The following is a 19,546-nucleotide window of genomic DNA, read 5'->3' on the forward strand; positions in this document are numbered from 1 at the left end:
CTGGGATCATAGTCACTAATTTCTTTGTATATTTTTGATGCTTGGATTCTTTTTTCAGAAAAAGACTTCTTGTTTTCAGTGAAGGGATCGTACGAGAAGACCCAGACCCTGTCGCTGGGCTCTTTCTGGCAACCTGTGAAGCCCCTGAACTTCCATTGCATCAAGTACAGCCTGTCAGAGCTGTGCATGGCTCTAGCAGAGAAGAAGCCTCATTTCTGCTTGGTATGTGGTCATTAGCTTGAGCAAGCACAGTAAACTCATGGTTTTCTACACTTGACTGAGGCAAATAGAAAGAGTTTGTATTTTTAATTAAGAGCTATCTTTCATGAACTTCAGCTCTGAAACAGCATTGTAACCTCTAAGACATACAAATATTAGATGCCAACTTGAATACTGCTGGACAAGGACCCCATTTGAAAAAAGTAAGTTGGAGACAGTGCTTTTTTATGGTGTATATGTGAAATATTTTTCTACATTATAATTTATTTTTCAGTGTACTTCAAGTGAAGAGAAAAAAGATTGCCATGCATCCCTCACTATTCCTCTGGATTCACTTCCATTCAGTGAGAAAGTGGAAGTAGCAAAGGTGATTGATACAAACTTCTTAGAATAAATATTAAGCTATAGACTAAAGATCAATGGGCACGAGTTAATTAGATCCGTGTGAAGTAGGGGTTTATATATATATATAACTCTTAGTGCCCTTTGATTCCTAACAATTTCTAGCATTATGGACATGTACATTTTCATATGAACCAAACAGAAAAGAAAAATCACAGGCAAACACATGACAAAGGGATTTCTGTGATCACCTGGGGGACTAATGCAGATCAGAGCAAATGTAAATGATGAGGCAGAATGGAACACACTGGCAGAGCTGGTGTTGGGTTTTGCTGCATACTGCTCTCTTTATCTTTAGTATAAAACATTATAAAGAAAATAAAGTGGACTTGGAGAAGTTTTAAGATTTAGATGGATTCTCTGATTCTTATGGCTTTGTGGCTTAATGTAGCTTTTAGAAAAAGAGAAGGGCTTCAGAGCTGATGGTAAAGAAGGAACATAACGTAATCTCCAGTGTTTATATTGTGGTTTTTTTCCTAGGATGAGACAATCAATTTACATGTGAAGTCAAATGACTGGTAAGAAATTCTGTCTTCGGGTTTTGTGGTTGTGAAAAAAAGATGCTTTTTTTGCCTTCTTACCTATTTCTGTATCTAAGGGAGAAAGTATTTTGTCAATTATTATATTACCTATTCACCCTATGTTCATTACTCATGTCCAGAAGCTGGTTAACTGTGCTAGGTGAATTTTCCTGCTATGCTGCTATATACGAGCTCAGTTTAGATGGGGAGAATAATGTTTTCTGGTTGCAACATCTGTAGAGCTATATATTTAGAAAAAGATGTGTTTACACTTCACTTTCCTTACTTGTAAGAAGTACAAGGTGTTTGTATTTATAAAATCTGGAGGTCCTGAGGCAAGAAATCCTAAATATTCCACTGTTTATAGTATCCATATATGGATTGCAGTATTTATGTTAGATGCTTCCTGAAAATTATTGTAGTAATAAAGAATATTTCTTTCTGTAAGATTTTGCTTTTTGCAGTTTATCAGCCTTTTCTCTACTTTATCTATACCATCTGTGATGTGCTTTTATGGGGCCAGAGTAGCAGCTTTTCTAAGCCTAATAATAGAGTTGCAGCTTGTAAGCAGACATTAATTTTAAGTGATTGTGCACACCCTATTTAACCCTGGACTTTGCTTGAGGTCCAGAAACTTAGATGCTCGCTTGGAATTTGATCTGTGTATGGAGGAGAAAAATTTCCTACAGAAAAGGAAGAAGTTTGTGGCCTCTGCTCTGAAAAAAGCACTACATTTAGAGCAAGACCTACAAGATCATGAGGTATGGGGAAGCATCACAGAGACTGTAACATGCTGTGTAACAGGAATATGTTATGTTCATAGCCTTTTGCCTATTGTTTCTTAACTAGCCCTGATACATTCATTGCACCATGTAAAGCATTTTCTACATTTTGTACTTTAGATGAAGCAATGTGAGAGCCAGGGTTGTATCTCTTGTGTACATCCTCTTGATACACATTTTTCCTGAAAACATAATGCTATAAATCAGCATTTTTTCTCTATTTCTTTTTCATCTGTGCATTATAGACCTGGATAGTCTGACTGTTTTAGCTGATCATTCAGTCACCAAGACCCCATAAGGTATTTTATATTATCAGATTTTTGGAGGGACAAAATCTAACAGTTGAAGTGATGCATAATACTGGCTGATGAGAAGGTGTCTTATTATAGACTCTGTCCTCTGGTGCTCATCATCTCAGCTGTAGTTCCTCAAATAGAACAAAGACATTCAACATTTTTTCTCTCATCTGCTTGTCTGAGTTAGGGTTTGTAATGTCCATGCTGGCATGGGGATGGTTGGTGCTTTAGGGAGGGAGAATGGTCTGTGATCAGGAACTTGAGAAATGAAGAACCAACTTGAGAGTTGGTTAATTTTTTTTCACCTGTATTTTCTCCTTTGTCCAGGACAGGTGGGCCAAAGGCATATTAGGTAAAATATGACAGCATGGTTTTAGACATTATAAATGATATCCCTGCTCACAAACTGATAATATTACTACATTGTTTCTTATTGGCACAGTAATTTCTTAAGTATAAGAATTTTTAGGGGAAGTACTTCTAACTATTATTTTCAAATTTTCCAGCAAGAGAATATTTCCTTATAGTCAGGTAAATCCAAATCAGAATACGTTGCTTTGACCTGAAATGTTCAATTTGAATATAGTCAGGTAAATCCAAATCAGAATACGTTGCTTTGACCTGAAATGTTCAATTTGTTGAGTATTTCTTTGATGCAATTTCCTGGAAATGTGTGTGGAAAATGTCAATTGGAACATCTTCTCTCAGTGGGCTCCTTAGAGAAATTTGTCTTCCGGTAACATAATTTAGATTTCCATACAATTAGGCTTCATCACTGCAATTATATACTCTAGGTACTTTGTAGGAGATGTAATCTAGCTATTATGCTTGACTTACAGAGAGGATAAGCTCTGCTCATTATCAAAACAGAGCTCTCATGAGATATTTTGCTAAGGAAAATGCAGTGTAATATTGAAATGCCTTGAAACAATAAGTTTTGAGCTGCTTTGATAAGCCAGCATGTAAAAATTTACAATCAAAAATGATTGATTTTTTATCAAAATCCTCAAAATCAGTTAGTTACTTTTTTTTTCCTGCGCAAAATATGCAGTTTTCATTTGTTTTTCTTCCCTGCCTGGGGAAATGGTGAAATGTTGGAATTTTTTGTGGGACTAAAATACTACATTTCACTCAGCTCTTATCACTTGTGCTGGTAAACAAAGTGTTGCTTACCACTGCTGTGTTGATGATTAAACAGGTACCAGTTGTAGCAGTGATGACAACAGGAGGTGGCACTCGGGCACTGACATCTCTGTTAGGCAACCTGTTGGGTCTTCAAAAATTGGGTCTCTTGGATGCTATTTCATACATCACTGGGTCATCTGGTTCAACATGGTAAGGAGATCCTGAACAAACACATGACTCATCACCTCTATAGTCTGCTGTGTGAGATATTTCTTCTCTTTATTTTGGTAAAGAAAGGCACACTGCTTTAGTCTCAAGGTTTCTTTATTGCTGCATTAGGAGCACATTGCCCAAGCCAGTGTATGGCCTAGGTGCTGCCTACAGGGATCAAGATTTTCCTTGATACTTTGTTTCAGGTCCAGGATCTTTCCTACAGAGTCACCTGGGTGCAAATCACAGCCTTATGCATAAACCTTAGTAGCAAGGAGGGGCTTTTTGCAAGTCCTCATGCTTCACTAGTGATTTTGGAAAGTCCTCTAAATCAAAAAATCTTTTACATAATAAACTAAGCCCAAAAGATGCTTTTAAAGAACCTCAGCTAGTTAATTTGATGTGGACCTTAAATCTAAGTCTGAAAAGTGAAAGTTTCTCTAGCATATGACAATGCACTTCCTTTCTTTTCCCCAGGACTCTGTCACATTTGTATCAGAGTGCTGACTGGTCACAGAAGGATCTATCAAGACCGATTGGTGAAGTCCGCAGACATATGACCAAGTGCAAGCTAAGCTGCTTTTCCCTGGAGAGCTTGAAATACTATGCAAAGGAGCTAAAACTGCGGAAGCAAGAAGGATACCAGATCTCTAGTGTTGATTTTTGGGGGCTTCTGCTGGAAAAAGCATTAGATGATGGGGTAGCGTTTTCCCTACGTTTTCTCTAACAGCTACTGAATACTATTGTATGGAAAATGAAGCTCCAAGGACAGATGCCTGACAGCATGCCAGCATTATCCAGCAGATGATTTCTGCTTACTAACAAAGGGGTTTTAGAACTGTTAAGGTTAGAAAAGACCTTTGTGTCCATCCATGATCACCATCATGTTCACCACTAACCCATGTCCTCAGGTGCCACATCTACACAAGTTTATAGATCGTGATTCCACCACTTCCCTGGGGAACCTGTTCCAATGCTGACCAGCTTTTCAATGAAGAAATTTTTCCTAATATTCAATTTAAACCTCTTCAGGCACAACTTGAGTCCATTTCCTCTTGTCTTATCATTTGTTACTTGGAAAAAGAGACCAATCCCCACTTGTCTACAACCTCCTTTCAGGGAGTTGTAGAGATTGATAGGGTCTCCCCTGAGCCTCCTTTTCTTCAGGCTAAACAACCCCAGCTCCTTCAGCTGCTCCTTGTAAGACTTTTTCTCCAGACCCTTTCCCAGCTCCATTGCCTTTGCTCCATGTCCTTCTCTGGACATGCTCCAGCACCTCAATTTCTTTCTTGTAGTGAGGGGCCGAAAACTGGACAGAGCACTTGAGGTGTGATCCCACCAGTGCCAAGTACAGGGGGTCAGTCACTGCCCTGGCCCTGCTGGCCACACTAGTGCTGATACAGACCAGGATGCCATTGGCCTTCTTGGCCACCTGGGTGCACACTGGATCATGTTCAGCCACTGTTGACCAGCATCCCCAGGTCCTTTTCTGCTGAGCAGCTTTCCAGCCTCCTTCCCCCAGCCTGTAGTGCTGCCTGGGGTTGTTGTGACCCAAGTGCAGGGCCTAGCCCTTGGCCTTATTGAACCTCATATGATTGGCCTTGGCCCATGATCCAGCCTGTCCAGATCCCCCTGCAGAGCCTTCCTGCTCTCCAGCAGGTCAACAACTCCCACCCAGTTTAGTGTCGTCTGCAAACTTGTTGAGAGTTTTATCCCCATGTATCTCTTAATGCATAATTAGCAGCCAAGGGGCTTCTGTAGGCCAGAAAACCTATGTCTCCTTCTTCAAGTATGAGTACCTGAGTACCTAACTAAAGAGTCATACTGTTGGTTTATTTTCCTCTCTTCATCCCTGTGAGAACTTACATTTCCATGCAAAGTGGATGTATTTATGAGAAAGAACAGGAGACCATTTTTTTAAAAAGTGTCCTACAGCTGTACCTGTAATTAAATAAGCCTATGTAGATATGTGAATGTTTAGATCACTCCTTGGTTAAAAAAATGTTTGGACACAAAATGAGTCAAGAGAATGATGAAATTAAGAGGGAAACAGGGTATGTATTTTGCTGTATTTTGGAAGTCATAGAGTATGCCAAGAGGGTCCCTTGATTTTGCTCTGTCTTTTATCAATTCACAGAAAAATAACCACAAACTCTCAGATGAGCAACAGGCATTGAGTCAGGGTCAAAATCCCCTACCTATCTACATGATCCTCAACATCAAAGAAGATTACAGCCTTTCAGAGTTCAAAGGTGATGGCAAAAATGGGCTCATTTGGTGTTTAAACTATCGGCATTAGCAATACTTCAACCTCTTGTACAGCTGACCCATAGCATTTATAAACAGTTTCTTTTCCTCCTTAACTTCCTTTTCCATTTCCAGACTTTGTGCCTAGGTTATGGGAGGAATTCATCTTCTATGGGGCAGGAGAAATCTTGGGGAAGTGTTTAAGGACATCCAAGGTAGTCACAAGCCTTAGCTCCACATGTGGGGTAACTTAGGCTGACCCCTCTTCATATAAACTTCACTTATGTTCTCTCTGTAGAGGGTCATTGGAAAGTTTTGAATGAACAACACTGTAAAACATTACTGAGTGAGTGGCTGACACCAGCTGAATGATAACTCCCTACCCTGAAGAAGGCCAGTCTATGGTCACCTTGCAGATAGGGCTTATCCTGCAGCTGCCTTTTTGCCTTTTTATAGCTCTGCCAGCAGGGAAGTAGGGATAGGATTGAGATTTAAAAGTTTGCTTTATGTCTCTGCAGAATGGGTGGAGTTCACCCCTTATGAGGTTGGGTTCTTAAAATATGGTGCCTTCATTCGTGCAGAGGATTTTGGCAGTGAGTTCTTTGTGGGTCGCCTGATGAGGAAACTTCCTGAGTCCCGAATCTGCTTCATGAAAGGTGATGTGCTCTATTGCAAAAATTTGAATTGCATTAAAATGTGTTTTATTTTTAATATAATGCAAACCCTGCATTGGACTGAAACCAATTTTACACCAGGTTGTTCTCACCTCTGATTGAATTCCTTAGGCAATGGAGATGGGCTGAAAGTACTGAGAGGAAATTTCAACTCACACTATTCATTGTTGCTTTTGTCTTGAATAGTGATGCTCATCCCTGAAGTTTCAGGGCTGCTTGAAGAGGTTAGGTTCATTTTGAACCAACCAGCAGCAGAGTTCCACGTGAAAACTTTGTATTTTGAAACTGATCTTACAATCAAATTTGTCTATGAATGGCATGATCTGAGAAGCCAAAGTAATGTTGTTACAGAGTTTGTTACAAAATACGGCAATTTAGAGTAGTTTTGTGAACTGCTACTGACACTTTTTTCAAGTTTAATAGTATTCTAAATCCTTTGTAATTTTGCTACCGTGATAAATCATTAAAATTTATCATTCTTAATTCAGTAAATTGGATAGCATCCAGTAATATATGAAAAACAGCTTTGCAGTTTTTATTCAATTGTTTTAATTTTGCTTAATACTGGAACTCTCTACTACAACCCTTGTATGTTGGTTCTCTGGGGTAAAGTTTCTGCAGACAAGTCCGTCTGCTCTTAAACAGATATTTGACATGTAAATGAGCATAAGACACAACAGGACACCAAGGATACGGGTCAAAAATTGTTAACTTCTAAAGTGACAAATCCATACAACCAGCAACACCACATGGTACTCCTTATTTAGTGTTCAGAGAAGCTGTGAATGTCTGTATTATACAGGAGGAGTCCAGAATCATATTGTTCAAAACATGAGATAATAGTTGGGCATAAGAAAGAAAAGACTGTGCTTAGTCTCACAAGCACTAAATCTCACAGCTTTATTAGCTATGCTAAGAGCTTTTAGTGATGTCATGAGTTAAGAAAAGAGATGTCTGACAGAAAAGACTCAGAAGAAAACACAGGATCCAAGAGTATGAATAGAACTGCAAATGGCAGGAAAAATTCATGCAAGGTAAATCCCACTGGTGGCTCTGAAACCCAGTACTACAGATGCAGCCACCAGGACTAGAAATCCCAAATCCAGGAGCTTGAGATACTGGAGAATATGCTGAAGAAGAGATCCCTTCATTCTTCCCTTTTTCTTTTACTTTTCCATTAAGCACTCTGTTAGAGGTAGGTCACAAAGCTAGGTGAGACTACAGAGCCTTCTTCTGAGAATGTTGTGCCTCTGTTGCAGTTCCTCAGTAGCAGTGGGGGTAGTGTGTTCATACCGGAGGTGGCCAGGTAGCAAGCACACCCAACATGTCCAGCCTGCACTGAGCTCTGTTCTCGGCCTTGGCACCTGAGCCTGGTGATCCCGCAGCCACGGGTGCGTCTTTAAAAAGGATAAGGTGGCGAGTTAAAGCAATGTTGCCATCTAGTGATGCCACATGCAATGCCCTCTTGGGTTACTATTAAAATGTACTGTTAGTTACAGCATGATAGTTCAAGGATAAAAGCAAGATGTCATTTGCAGGGAGATGAAAGGCCTTTTTAAAGAGCAGTGGCTAGAGCTGGAAAGACTGGATGAGCTTATGGGGATACAAGACCCTCATGTTTCCAGAAGAAAGTCTGGGGTTCATGAGAGCTTGTCTGTTCTTTTCAACTCTGTCAGCCTAGTGAAAGACACCATCCCTCTTCACAGTTCTTACTTCAGCCAATATAGGTACAAAGAAAATTCAGTGCAAGAGGTTAGGGCAATACTGCTATATAATTATAAACAAGTTCTGAGGACACAACAATGTTTGAAACATATTAAAATGCAGGAACAGTGTGTTACTCCCAGGGCTGAGGGAACAGGAAGAGTTACGGAGTGAAAAGGCACCAAGAGAAGACAGGAGAAACCAGAGGAGTTGCCTTCTCGCAGCAGAGTTGGATAGAAGCTTCTCAAGCTGCTGGAAGAGAAGGTTTTCTTGACAGAAACTGGCCAGTAATTATGTGCAAATGAACTCTGGTAGCCAGCTAACTGTAAATCCAGAGAGCCCCCACTGATTTCTTGATTATGCATTTCTAACATATCTTAAGAGAGTCTATTCTTACAAGGACTTCCTGTGAAGCAGAAGGCCTTTGGCTTTCTGTCCCACTCAGAAACATGCCAGGTTTAAAAGGGAACTGTATTTCTGTTAATAATTTATGGGATGAATAACTATTTTATTGTGTAACTCAAATTATTGCATCCTGTACAATGTATGGCTTTTGCAAATCTTTCACTGGTAGAGATTTTCAAGGCAAAGCACAGCACTGCCTACTCTGATTGAGTTCCTCTTGTTGCCTATGACAGAGCCATGGACGAAGAGATACTTTTCAAGATCTAAGGGACTTTTGAAGATTTCTGCACTGTGGAGACATTTTTTGATGTTCTTTAACCTGGGATGGCAAAAGTGGGAGAAAGACTATAGGAATGAGAACAACAAATAGAAGGAGAAGAGTCTCCCTCAAAAGTCCTTGTGCAAAGTGAAATCATAGAGGGACAGCAAAGACGTCTTGTATTAGAGGACTTTTCTGCAGACTATCCCAAACTGTGGTTCTAACCATTTGATTCTTGACTGTCCAGGAGCAGCATCCAAACCTTTAACTGAGTATCCACTTGCATATGACATATTTTGTGGAGCAGACCCTTGTTTTATAGGAAATGGCATGGTTTTGCTTACTTATGACAGTTGATTATAGGATGGAAAATGTTGGTTTGTATGTGGCAATGAATTACAGTGGCTGAAGGCCTCACACAATGTTTTAAACTATTTAGGCTCCTCCTTGAGGACAGAATGCTAGTTGCTGAAATGAACTTCATATAGTTTTTGGTAATAATTTGGAAACCTTGAGGCTTTCCAATACCCCTTGCAAAGCTGAGAAATTATTTTTTTTAAAGGGATGTTTTCCATTAAAATGTTTCTGAAGAAGTTTCCCTGTTCTCTCCATTGCACAGGCCTATGGAGCAATGTCTTTTCATACAACCTCTTGGATGCCTGGCATTCATCAGATCCTACACAAAGGCGCTCACTGAGGTGTACCCAACACAGCACTGTTGATATTGGTTAGTTATGTTTCTGTTTTACCTGTTGCCTCATAAATCCAGAGGTTTCATGTTGTCAGCTGTATCTAACTAGGTTTCCCCTCTGAATTTATTCACAGCAATATTATTTCCATTAATCTCTCTTAGACTGAATTTATGCAAATATAAAACTACTGAAGGTTTTAAACAGACTGTCTTTGCCAGGGGTCCAGCAAACCTCTATGTTGTAACAAACACCCCAGTGCTGTGTTCTGTGTCTGCCTCAGCAGCTGGTACTTTTCATACATTGTTATTGAAGACTTGGATATAACAATTACGTGCAACTCCATTTCAATTTTCTTTGCTCTTGTTGTAAACCTGTCTTTTTCTAAGAGGCCTTAGTTATTCTTCCTGTGTTCGAAGTCAGTTAGTGAGTTTGGTTTATGGGTTTCTATCACTTTCTCCATGGAAGTGTTGCAAAGCCCTAAGCTCAATAAATGCCTGTGATAAAAAGTCATGAGCCCTCTTTGCCAATCTCATGAGGTGCTGTTTAGCACAACTCTTTTTCTCTGCTCTTTTATGGATGTCTAAGTATCCTGACAGCTTTCCCTTTCTCTTTTTTGCGAAGCTGATTTTTATTAATTTTGAAAGGAACAGGTCCAGATTCTGACCTTCACACAGGGAATCAATCTGTGAGTTCTATCAAAGAGCAGATCACTTTTTCCAGCTTCAGCAAGTTTGTTGCCACTCTGTTTCTCATGGAATATGCTTTATTGAAGATTGATTTTCTTCTTATTCCTATTTTGACATCGATTTATTTGTATGTTGCAATGCCTTATTAGGATCTTCTTTTCCCTAGCTAATGAGAGATGTCTTCTGTTATTTTAAGTATTGCAAAGAATTATATCAAAACAACAATTTTTTCACCTCCTCTATCTTTCAGGAGAAGAGCCTTCTCCATCAGACAGGAGACATGAGTTGGAGACTTACTTGGTCACCCCTGAATGTGGCATCATGGGGATCATTCGGCGGATCCTGACGGAGCGGGTGATGGTTTCAAAGTTCTACAACTTCCTGAAGGGGTTCCAGCTGCACAGCGAATACCTTCAGAGCAAAAACTTCTGTATATGGAAAGGTAAACATCCTTGAAGGTAATTTTTTGCCTTCTTAGATGGTTGGTGTTTTCATCAGTAAAGAGAAGGCAGAGGATGAATGTTTGGAAATTAATATTTCAAGATAACTATTTAAATTTCATGCAGTTAAATCAGCTTCAGGAATTCCCTTGACTCCAGGACAAGAAAATTACTTCTCATTTGGGGTGGAAGAATAGCAACATGAGAAATGAAGGAACTCTTTCTCATTGAACAGGTCATTCTTTTATGTGTGAAGGCTGAACTTCTGTAGTGTGTCAGGGTCTTGGAAAGTAAATGTAATGGAGAGCCAAGAGGCATTTTTTTTCCCAATTTTTCCTTATTAGTCAAACAACAGATACACTGTTTCTTCAGTGAATCACTCATTGTAACAAATATTTCCTTCTAGATACCGTACTAGAGAATTTCCCCAACCAGCTGACAGAAACAGCAGAGTTCGTGTGCCTGGCAGACACGGCAGGATACATCGATATTAGCTATCCACCGCTCATGAGGCCAGAGAGGAAAGTGGATGTTGTCCTGCACTTAAACTATTCTTCTGGATCACAGACCTCGGTGTGAAAAACACTCGATTTTCTTTGATAAACAACTGCTGCCTTTTAGCTCTCCTTAACTCCTAAAGATTTAGAATAATTTATGTAGATTTAACTGATTCTGGGAGAAAAGGATCCTTGGTCTACAGTTCCCTGTGCAGATGGCTAGGTCTTGCAAGTGATGCTGGTAAATCCCCTGAGAAAGATGTAATATCAGATTTCTAAATATTTTATTTGAATTAACCCTCTAATAGCTAAATGCTATCTTCTAGACCTGTGTGCTCCTGTGATCTCCATTTGGCTATCCAGATTACACTCATATGGAGTGTTTATCTGGTACTAGTTACCACCACTGATGAACTCATTTTGGTTGTGTTGTGATAGTCATATAAAGTTATCTACATGCAGTATAATTAGGAAAAATTTTTCCAGCTGTCTTTAGAACAGTAACTGGATTTTTTTGTCATCGTTCAAAATTGTGGAAAAGAATTGTCCTTTGACAATCTCTGCTGTTTCAAATACCAGCTAATATTCCTGTTACTAGATATGGATAAGGCAGAAATTCTTGAAGACTAAAATTTTCATACGTGCCAACCAGACTCAGGAAGAAAAATCCTATTTTCAAAAATTGCTAACACACCTGCAAGGTTAACATTCCAGTTAAGGTGATGTTTGCTCCCAGATCACTGTTTGCTTACATCACTTTTCAGAACCATCCTAAGGCATCTAAGACAGAGGCTTTTAAATACTTTATGCCAAGTCAAAAAAATATTTGTAATTTTGCATTTAAAAACTTCACTATTTCAGATTCTTGTCCATTCTACTTGTTTCAGGATTTTCTTCAGAAGAGGTATCTTTCTGTATCATAAGCTGCTAGGCCACCCTTCCCATAATCATGGACATTTTACTTATCTTGTAGATAAAGGCTAATGAGGAGAAGGAGAAGGTAGAACAATAATCAGGAGTGCAAGGTAGAGACTTGAGTCTTGAATTGTTGTTCTGTTAATAGCTAGTAGTTAATATCTCACATAAGAGACAAGGACAAAAGAGATATTGATAGTGAACCCTGCTCTCACATCTTTGTGAAGATCTTTTAATGGATGCATTGTACATTAGGAAAAGTGGTGGCACGTGGCAGAATTTCTGACCTTTTCTTTTCTTCTGTCTGAATTCAGCCTTTGGAGGAAGCCTCCAAATACTTTAAAAAGCAGGGAATCCCATTTCCCAAAATCCACATGAGTGAAGAAGAGAAGAAAAATCTAAAGGAGTGCTACGTCTTTGAAGACACAGAGACTCCAGAGGCACCAACTGTGGTGTTTTTCCCCCTGGTGAATGACTCCTTCAGAAAATACAAAGAACCTGGTAAGACATAGGATGATCCTCCCACCACCTGGCAGCCCTTTGGCTGTGGGATGGGAGACATGGTGTAGTGTGATCTCCTCCCTCCCCTGCTGTGCCTCCCATTGGAGAGAAATGCAAATGCCAAGGGAGCAAGGAGTAATGTTGTGCCCCACCTGGAGAGTGGGAGGTATCTATATCTATACCCCACTGATGATTTTTCTTTATTTTTCAGGTGTGGAACGCAGCCCTGATGAGTTGGCACAGGGTAATGTGGATGTTTCCACCATTTTTTCCCCCTACTGCTTAAACAGCTTTACCTACACAGGGGAGGAGTTTGACAAGCTGATAGAACTGACCAGCTACAACATTCAGAACAACCAACATCTCATCCTTCAGGCTTTGAATTCAGCCATAGAGCAGAAGCGACAGCACAAAAAATAAACATTCTCCTGAGTTTCAGAAAGAAATCTGCATGATTTGTTTTGGTTTGGATTTTATTTTTGATTCTTCTCTAGAGAAGAATCAAGACCTGTCTGTAAACGAGCACAGTAGACTTTGGAAAGTACAGACTTGTCTCAGCCTGTGGTTCCTCTCTACCACATGGTAGAGAGATCAAACAATCAAACAAAATAATGATTAGACTTGTGCTTTATTTATGTTGGGTTTCACTGCCAGTGAACTTTTTTTCATGCATATACATGTATATGAAGTAAATTGAAGATCAGGAAAGATGAGGTTTATTGAGAAGTTTTTAAATGCATGAATCTGGGACAGTAGTACAAATTCCTTCCAAATTTGCTATACTACTAGAAGTTGTATGTGAAGTAAAGACAAATGAGCTATGGATATTTAATTTATTTCAAATCTAGTGCAGCAGGAAAATACATAATAAATGTGGACAATTTCAAAGAACATGAAAACTACACTTTCCTATAATGTCAGCAAGAAATTTTGCTAGAAATAACCTGCCAAGCTAAACATAAAAGAAAATCTGAGACTTCACATGAAAAATACACATTTTCTATACTTCTGAATTTAGAAGTTTTATTACACCAGCAGTATGTCGTTTTTGAAAATCTCTTGGAAACTACTGTTTCAAGCCATATTGTGAGTCAGGATCAGCTCTTCCAGTGCAGGTATAACTATCTAATCCAGGGCTCTACTTTTCAGTGAACGTTCATGGTATTTAGAGGATCCAGCTCAATTATCCACATCCTGTTAATTTCAGTGGTTTTCATAGTATTTCTTGTTATTATAAGATGGGATGCTGTGAGAATTAAAACATCAAAAACAGGGAGAGAGATTTTGTGGTCAGAAGGCAAGCTAAGTGCTTTACATGGATATCCATGGGTAATTCATGGGTAATCACACGATTTTGTCAGTCCCTGCCTGTCTAAAAGCAACATAGGATATAGCACAAGGTAATTTGTTGAAACTGTTTCTTTTTGAGTTGAAGACCAAAATAATTATTTGTTTTAGGAAATATTTTAATAAGACAAATAGTATGTAAACCTGTTTCATTATAACAAAGATCCTAATCTAAAATAAAAAGATACAATGCTTCAGTCAGTATTAGTTGCCCTTAATCACTTCAGATTTAAATAAAACAAAGCAGCTTGTCTGTGCTGAAGTAACATGTATTGGCAAACACAGAGCTATGAATAATGTATCATAGCCAAAACCGAAAATTAATTCAAAATGAAATATGAACTTCTAAAAGGCTGAAAAATTCTCTTCCCTCTTGCTATAATGATCTCTCACCCTTCAATGATTCCTTTATGCCTTGTCTTCCTCTATCCTTTGTTGTCTTTAGTTTCCCATGCTCACCTCAGATGACCTCAGCCCCCTTAGGTGTGCTGTGTCCTTACCCCGGCTGCTCTTCCAGGCCCTCACACCTTCATCCAATTTGCAGCCTGGGTTCAAACCTCTAGTGTGCTGAAATGGCTGTTTACTTGTTGGTGCTCATCAAGGGCTCCCCTCTTTGTGATCTCCATTGCCGAGTCATCTGGTCCCTCTTGGCATTTCCTCTCCTCTGTCCCAGCTCTAACTCCCTCCCAGGCTTCCCTGGTTATCATTATGACAACCCCATTTGTGTGACACATGTGTTTGCTACTTCTCCCAACTGCCCATCTTACAGCTGAGGTTTCAGGCAGCTTCAAGAGCTGCAAATGAAGTTCCTACCCCTGCCATCTGAGACTTTGATGACACCAGAGTTCAAGAAGCCTGCCTCTCTCTTCCCATCCCCACCTTTAACTATGCTTCCCTTGATGTTTTCTGGTTTAAAAGTGGGAAGCCCTATTTACTTTCAGTGGGCCACTGAGGCATTCTCTGCTGCACCTGCCAGGGTGTTTGTCCCACCTCCCAGCAGAACACTTGCAGAAGATCCTTGTCATCTGTTCTTGAAGGCCAGCAGGGAAGTTTTGTGTGGCTTGGTCTGCGGGCATTGTTTCTTTCTGGTTCAGCTTTTAATGGGGTACATTTCCTATGCTCTGACTCTGGGCTGTACTGAAGCATTACAAGAATGTAGGTAACAGCTGCAGATGTGGGCATTTGAAAGTGCTTTTTGGTTTTGCAGGTTGGGAGTGTCCCTTTTTGCAGGAAAGAGGAGTGACTTCATGGAATTATCCCTTCAAGGAAGGAAACTAACTAGAGGGGAGAGAAGCACTGCAAAAATCTAGGTCCATGCTGTATCATGGTGTTAGCACCAGCAGGAGTTAACCTGATTTTTCCTAAATATTTTATGAGATAGAGCTCTTGGTAGATGTGGTAATAGGAACTACAAACACTAACATGCTGACCTCCTTAGTTGTAATTAATATGTTTTGCATCTTTTCTGTGTCTGCCTTTTCCTTCTTACCTATTCATTATCTGTAGTAAGTGAAGGGATTAGCATGCAATTGCACCTGTGCCCCAGCCCTTCCGATTATCACAAAGGTGCATGAAGAACTGGGCAGCTCCCTGAGGTGACTCAGACCACATGAAACTAAGGAAAGCAGCAATGGGATTCTTTAACTCCTCACAAGGTGTATGAGAACTCGGACAGTCCTACTGGGTGAGTGCCACTGAAGAAACAGGAGCTAATGGGATGGTTGGCAGCAGCATTTTGTGCTGCCCTGTAGCGCAAAGAGTGATCAAATGAGATTATTGCAAACATTCTGAGGGAAGTGAGCTAGCCATCCCTGAGACTACAGGTTGCACCATGTGACTGATGGGAAATGTGTTTGCCACAGCAGATACAGGAGAATGTGAGTGGTAGAACAGGGCTCCTGTCTTAGAAACTCTGTGCTAAAACCTGCTCACATGTAAAGCTCTGCTGTGTATGTGCAACATCCACTGCCTTACTAGAGTGATAATACCACAGAGGAGCCCATTAGGGCCTTATTTCCTCATACCTTAGTCAATAGTTAAAACAGCTGAGAGTTCTGTGTCATTCATGCCACTGAAGCTTTGTACCTTCGAGTTCCTCCTGAAAGTCTCTCCCTTGTAGGGCTCCCACTGAAGCCCAGCACTCCTGCAGTGTTGATAAAGTACTTCTCTAGCACTCCTCCCACACCTTCAGCTCATGATATCAAAACTCTGGGATATGATGTCATGTCTCCCGTTTTTTCCTCCTTGGGTCCTGAGGTCTCCTTTGCACTCCCTCCAACCCACTATTGCTTATCCCCTTTTCTCCATGCAGCTGGATGTCTCATCCAGATGTCATAGCTTGATCCCAGCTGCTCTAGTGCTTGTAGTATTCATGCTTGTTCCAAATATGACCAAACCTCCATCATTCAAACCTGAAGCTTCTGGAGGCACAGTTACAGTACAGAGGTGATGTGAGACAAAGGGGAAAGATTAAGAATGATTAAGACAGATTAAGATGGTATAAAACGCAAGGAGGGAGAAACAATAGAAGGAAAAAACCAAATTATAATACCTGAGAAAAGTGAAAAATGGAATTTTAGCTATGATGTATTCAGATGAACAAAGAAAGAAAACACATACTTTGAAATCCAAGAAGTCAATGGTAAAGAAAATATGTCAGGGAATGGAAAGAGGAAAAGAAAGAGGAAATTGAGAACTAAAAGGTCATGGAGATACTTTATCTCCATTTTAAATATATATATCACTATTTTTTTCAAAGCAGTTTTGATAGGCTGGTCCTTTAAAAAGAACAGCAACTAAAAATCTCTAATCTAGAAAATGTCATGGCACTAAGTCTTAATGCTGAGGTTCTGACCATCTGGCCTTACAGATATCTGATATGCACACTGTGAGTACTTCCTAGCTGCCAGCTCTGTCTTCTTTTTTTCTGCCATTAAATACTGGGAAAAGATGGTTCCTTGGCCCCTAGCAGCCTAACTTCCTGCCAACTACTGCTTATTGCAGCCTTCTCCCTCTCAGCTAATAATCTGTATATTAGTTTGCTCCCTTCCTGTTTCCTTTATTCTGCTGAGAAAATGGAGCCTCCTTAGAGACTGATAACTATCAGGTAAGGAGCTGCAAGTTTCTACATATATTAATATGTACTCTTAAATCTTGAGCAAGTTGTTTCTTCAATTTTGCAATTTCTGCTATTCAGCTGGATGACAACCAGTCTTAAAAGCAAGTCATGCTCCAAATTTCTCCTTGAGCTGCATTTCTTTTAACTTAATATCTACTTTGTAAATATAGGCTATAACTTGGTTTTGACATTTAATAGATGATATGATAGCCTAGAATTTGTTGAAGATTAAATGCTTTGGTCCCACATACAGAAAATAATTCAGAAAATCCTTCACAGATGCTTAACAAACACTTTTTCTGGTCATTCTTAATCTCTAGTCCATAATCTCTGCTGGTGCAGGAGCTGATGGCCTGTAACCCACAGCTGGGTTTGGGCACAAGGAGGAAGGACTGTGATGGTCATATTGCACTTGTGCTGGTTTTCAGCTCATGGGGATATGATAAACTTGCCTGTAGTCTGCAGAAATGTGGAGAATGAACAGTGATGCAAAAAACTTTGGGAGCTGCTCTTGTAGAACTGTAGTCCTGGGAAATTTTCTCCAAGTACAGAACAACATCCCATAGTGAGAGATCTCCAGGCACAGAGGACTTTCTCACTCTACAGGTAACCACTGAGGGCTGTACATTTGCAACATGCATAAAATCTGAGAGAGATAAAACACGAGTATAAATTTACACTTCAATTAGGCAGCTCTAAGAGTGGTATGGTAATGCACTGGGCTTTATCCAGTGCATCAGTAACTGTAACATGAAAGAAATGTATACAGGTATTGAACTGTGAGTGCAAAGTTGTACAAAGTCATTAATGATGGTAGCCTCTCTACTGGGACAGGAATACCTCTCAGTATCAGAGGTTTGTTCTAGTTATATGCTAGATGCATACAAATGCTGATGCATCTATACAATGGCTATAAAGTGCCATACTTTTCTCAGTATGATCTTAACAAGAATACATTCTAGTACTTTTAAACTTTTTGGTTTAAAATTTATTTCTCAGAAGATTCATGCTTACTTGTTTCAGGGGTAAGACAACCAACAGCAGTAATGACAGTCTCCTGTCATTTTTACCTCCTGCTCCACATCTCCTTCCTTCACTGACTGCACAAGTGATGGCCTAAGACACCACTCCTCTCCTGCAGGAAGAGGACATAGCTGAGCCAGAACTCCCATCTGACTTTGCTCTCCAGTGCTGGCTTTTTTGTATAGAAGTATTTATATGTCTGAGAGTAGTGAGGTGGTTGCAGCCAGTCCTGGTTGTGCTTCCACCTTTTTAGAATAATCTCAGGCTCACTTTGCTTGGCCTGTTCAAGGCTAGGCAAGCATATATTTTTGCAAGGCATTTAGTGGTACACTGGTTTTCAATGGTTTTGGTCCAGTCCAGGACTGGGATTAAAAGGAATCACAAAGCTACATTTGAACTTGTTGAAAAATTTAAGTTTGTAGTGTAGCTCCATTTCTCCACAGCTTGTCTCTGCAGTCGGATGTTATACAGGTACCTCTGCCAAGTGAGTGATGCTTCTGCAAACCACGTTGTAAGATGAGTAAGAAACCTAAGCAGTAGAGGAAGTACAAGGTTGTGCTGGTTTTGGCACATTGTGTGTGATAAGCAGATAAGACTGTGATACCACTACACTAAAGGAGTAGTGTGCAATTTGTTGCTAGGGCAACTACATTTACATCTTTGAAACAGCTGGGTTATTTTCCTTCACCTATCCTTAAATGACTGAAACATGTAATGTAAAGAAAATACTTCCACTTGAAGCATCTGCTTTTCATTGTCCAAGTTGAAACCATCCAGCTTCGTACATTGAGATTTTAAATGAGATAGCACTAGGTCAGTTGTTAATGAGAACCTTGCAGTTTTCTTTCTTTATGGTGTTCCCTGTGGAGTGACTCAGATGGGAGCAGAGCACTTTGATTTAGCTGAAGGCTGTACAGATCATTATAGATAGCCAAGTGTGCCTGTAATGGGGAATTCACTCTGCAGACATGGAAGTCTGTACACAGAATTAATCTTTCTTCTCCACAGGCTTCCTTGAGGACAGAGAATCACAGCTTTCTTCAGGTTCACCAACTTTAGAGGGATTTCTTTCACTCATCATCAGTTATGCTAATGGTTCTCTGAACTAACCAGCCTTGGGAAAGTTGTTCTGCTCTAATGACAAGTACCCTGGTATTTTTAGTGTCCAATGGCAGGTCTTCCAAGGTCAACCAGGTCTTCTGTTCTGACCAGATTAAAAAAAAAAAAAAAAGAATGATGCTTGTTGTCTAAATTAAGCTGCAAAAGGAGTTCTCCAGGATGTAGCTCAGAGTGTCCATGACCTGAGGCCAAAAGATGCTCCTGTACTTCCAGTGTGGGCAGAACTACTTTTCATGCTGGGAATGCAGATGCTATGACACAGCCTACTGTTACTGGAGCTTCTAGTTTGTTATTCATTTGTTTTTCTGTGTTTGAAGATGGTAATTTTCACTGGGTAAGCCTGAAGATGTTCATCTGCTCTTTT

General features: G+C 39.9%; 2 protein-coding genes across 4 annotated transcripts in view; both read left to right on the top strand.

Annotated features, from left to right (window-relative positions):
- Positions 1-14,119, top strand: part of LOC116446112 (cytosolic phospholipase A2 epsilon-like) — a 35,553-nt gene extending 21,434 nt beyond the window's left edge. For 2 of the 3 annotated variants that reach the window (XM_032113355.1, XM_032113357.1), the window contains 13 exons: positions 59-222; positions 494-586; positions 1,102-1,139; positions 1,768-1,903; positions 3,419-3,555; positions 4,033-4,255; positions 5,693-5,807; positions 6,321-6,458; positions 9,464-9,571; positions 10,473-10,664; positions 11,069-11,235; positions 12,389-12,575; positions 12,787-14,119. In XM_032113355.1, the coding sequence (XP_031969246.1) occupies positions 59-222; positions 494-586; positions 1,102-1,139; positions 1,768-1,903; positions 3,419-3,555; positions 4,033-4,255; positions 5,693-5,807; positions 6,321-6,458; positions 9,464-9,571; positions 10,473-10,664; positions 11,069-11,235; positions 12,389-12,575; positions 12,787-12,995 (1,907 nt within the window). In that variant the 3' untranslated portion in view covers positions 12,996-14,119. The remainder of the gene's footprint in view (positions 1-58; positions 223-493; positions 587-1,101; positions 1,140-1,767; positions 1,904-3,418; positions 3,556-4,032; positions 4,256-5,692; positions 5,808-6,320; positions 6,459-9,463; positions 9,572-10,472; positions 10,665-11,068; positions 11,236-12,388; positions 12,576-12,786) is intronic. The other variant, XM_032113356.1, reaches the window with a different exon arrangement.
- Positions 14,120-15,475: 1,356 nt separating this feature from the next.
- LOC116445975 overlaps positions 15,476-19,546 on the top strand; it is a 60,370-nt gene continuing 56,299 nt past the window's right edge. The window contains exon 1 of the mRNA XM_032113170.1: positions 15,476-15,606. Coding sequence (XP_031969061.1) covers positions 15,582-15,606 — 25 coding nt within the window. The 5' untranslated portion in view covers positions 15,476-15,581. The remainder of the gene's footprint in view (positions 15,607-19,546) is intronic.

Source organism: Corvus moneduloides, chromosome 6 (assembly GCF_009650955.1).
Source record: "Corvus moneduloides isolate bCorMon1 chromosome 6, bCorMon1.pri, whole genome shotgun sequence".
In the NCBI taxonomy this organism is placed as follows: Eukaryota; Metazoa; Chordata; class Aves; order Passeriformes; family Corvidae; genus Corvus; species Corvus moneduloides.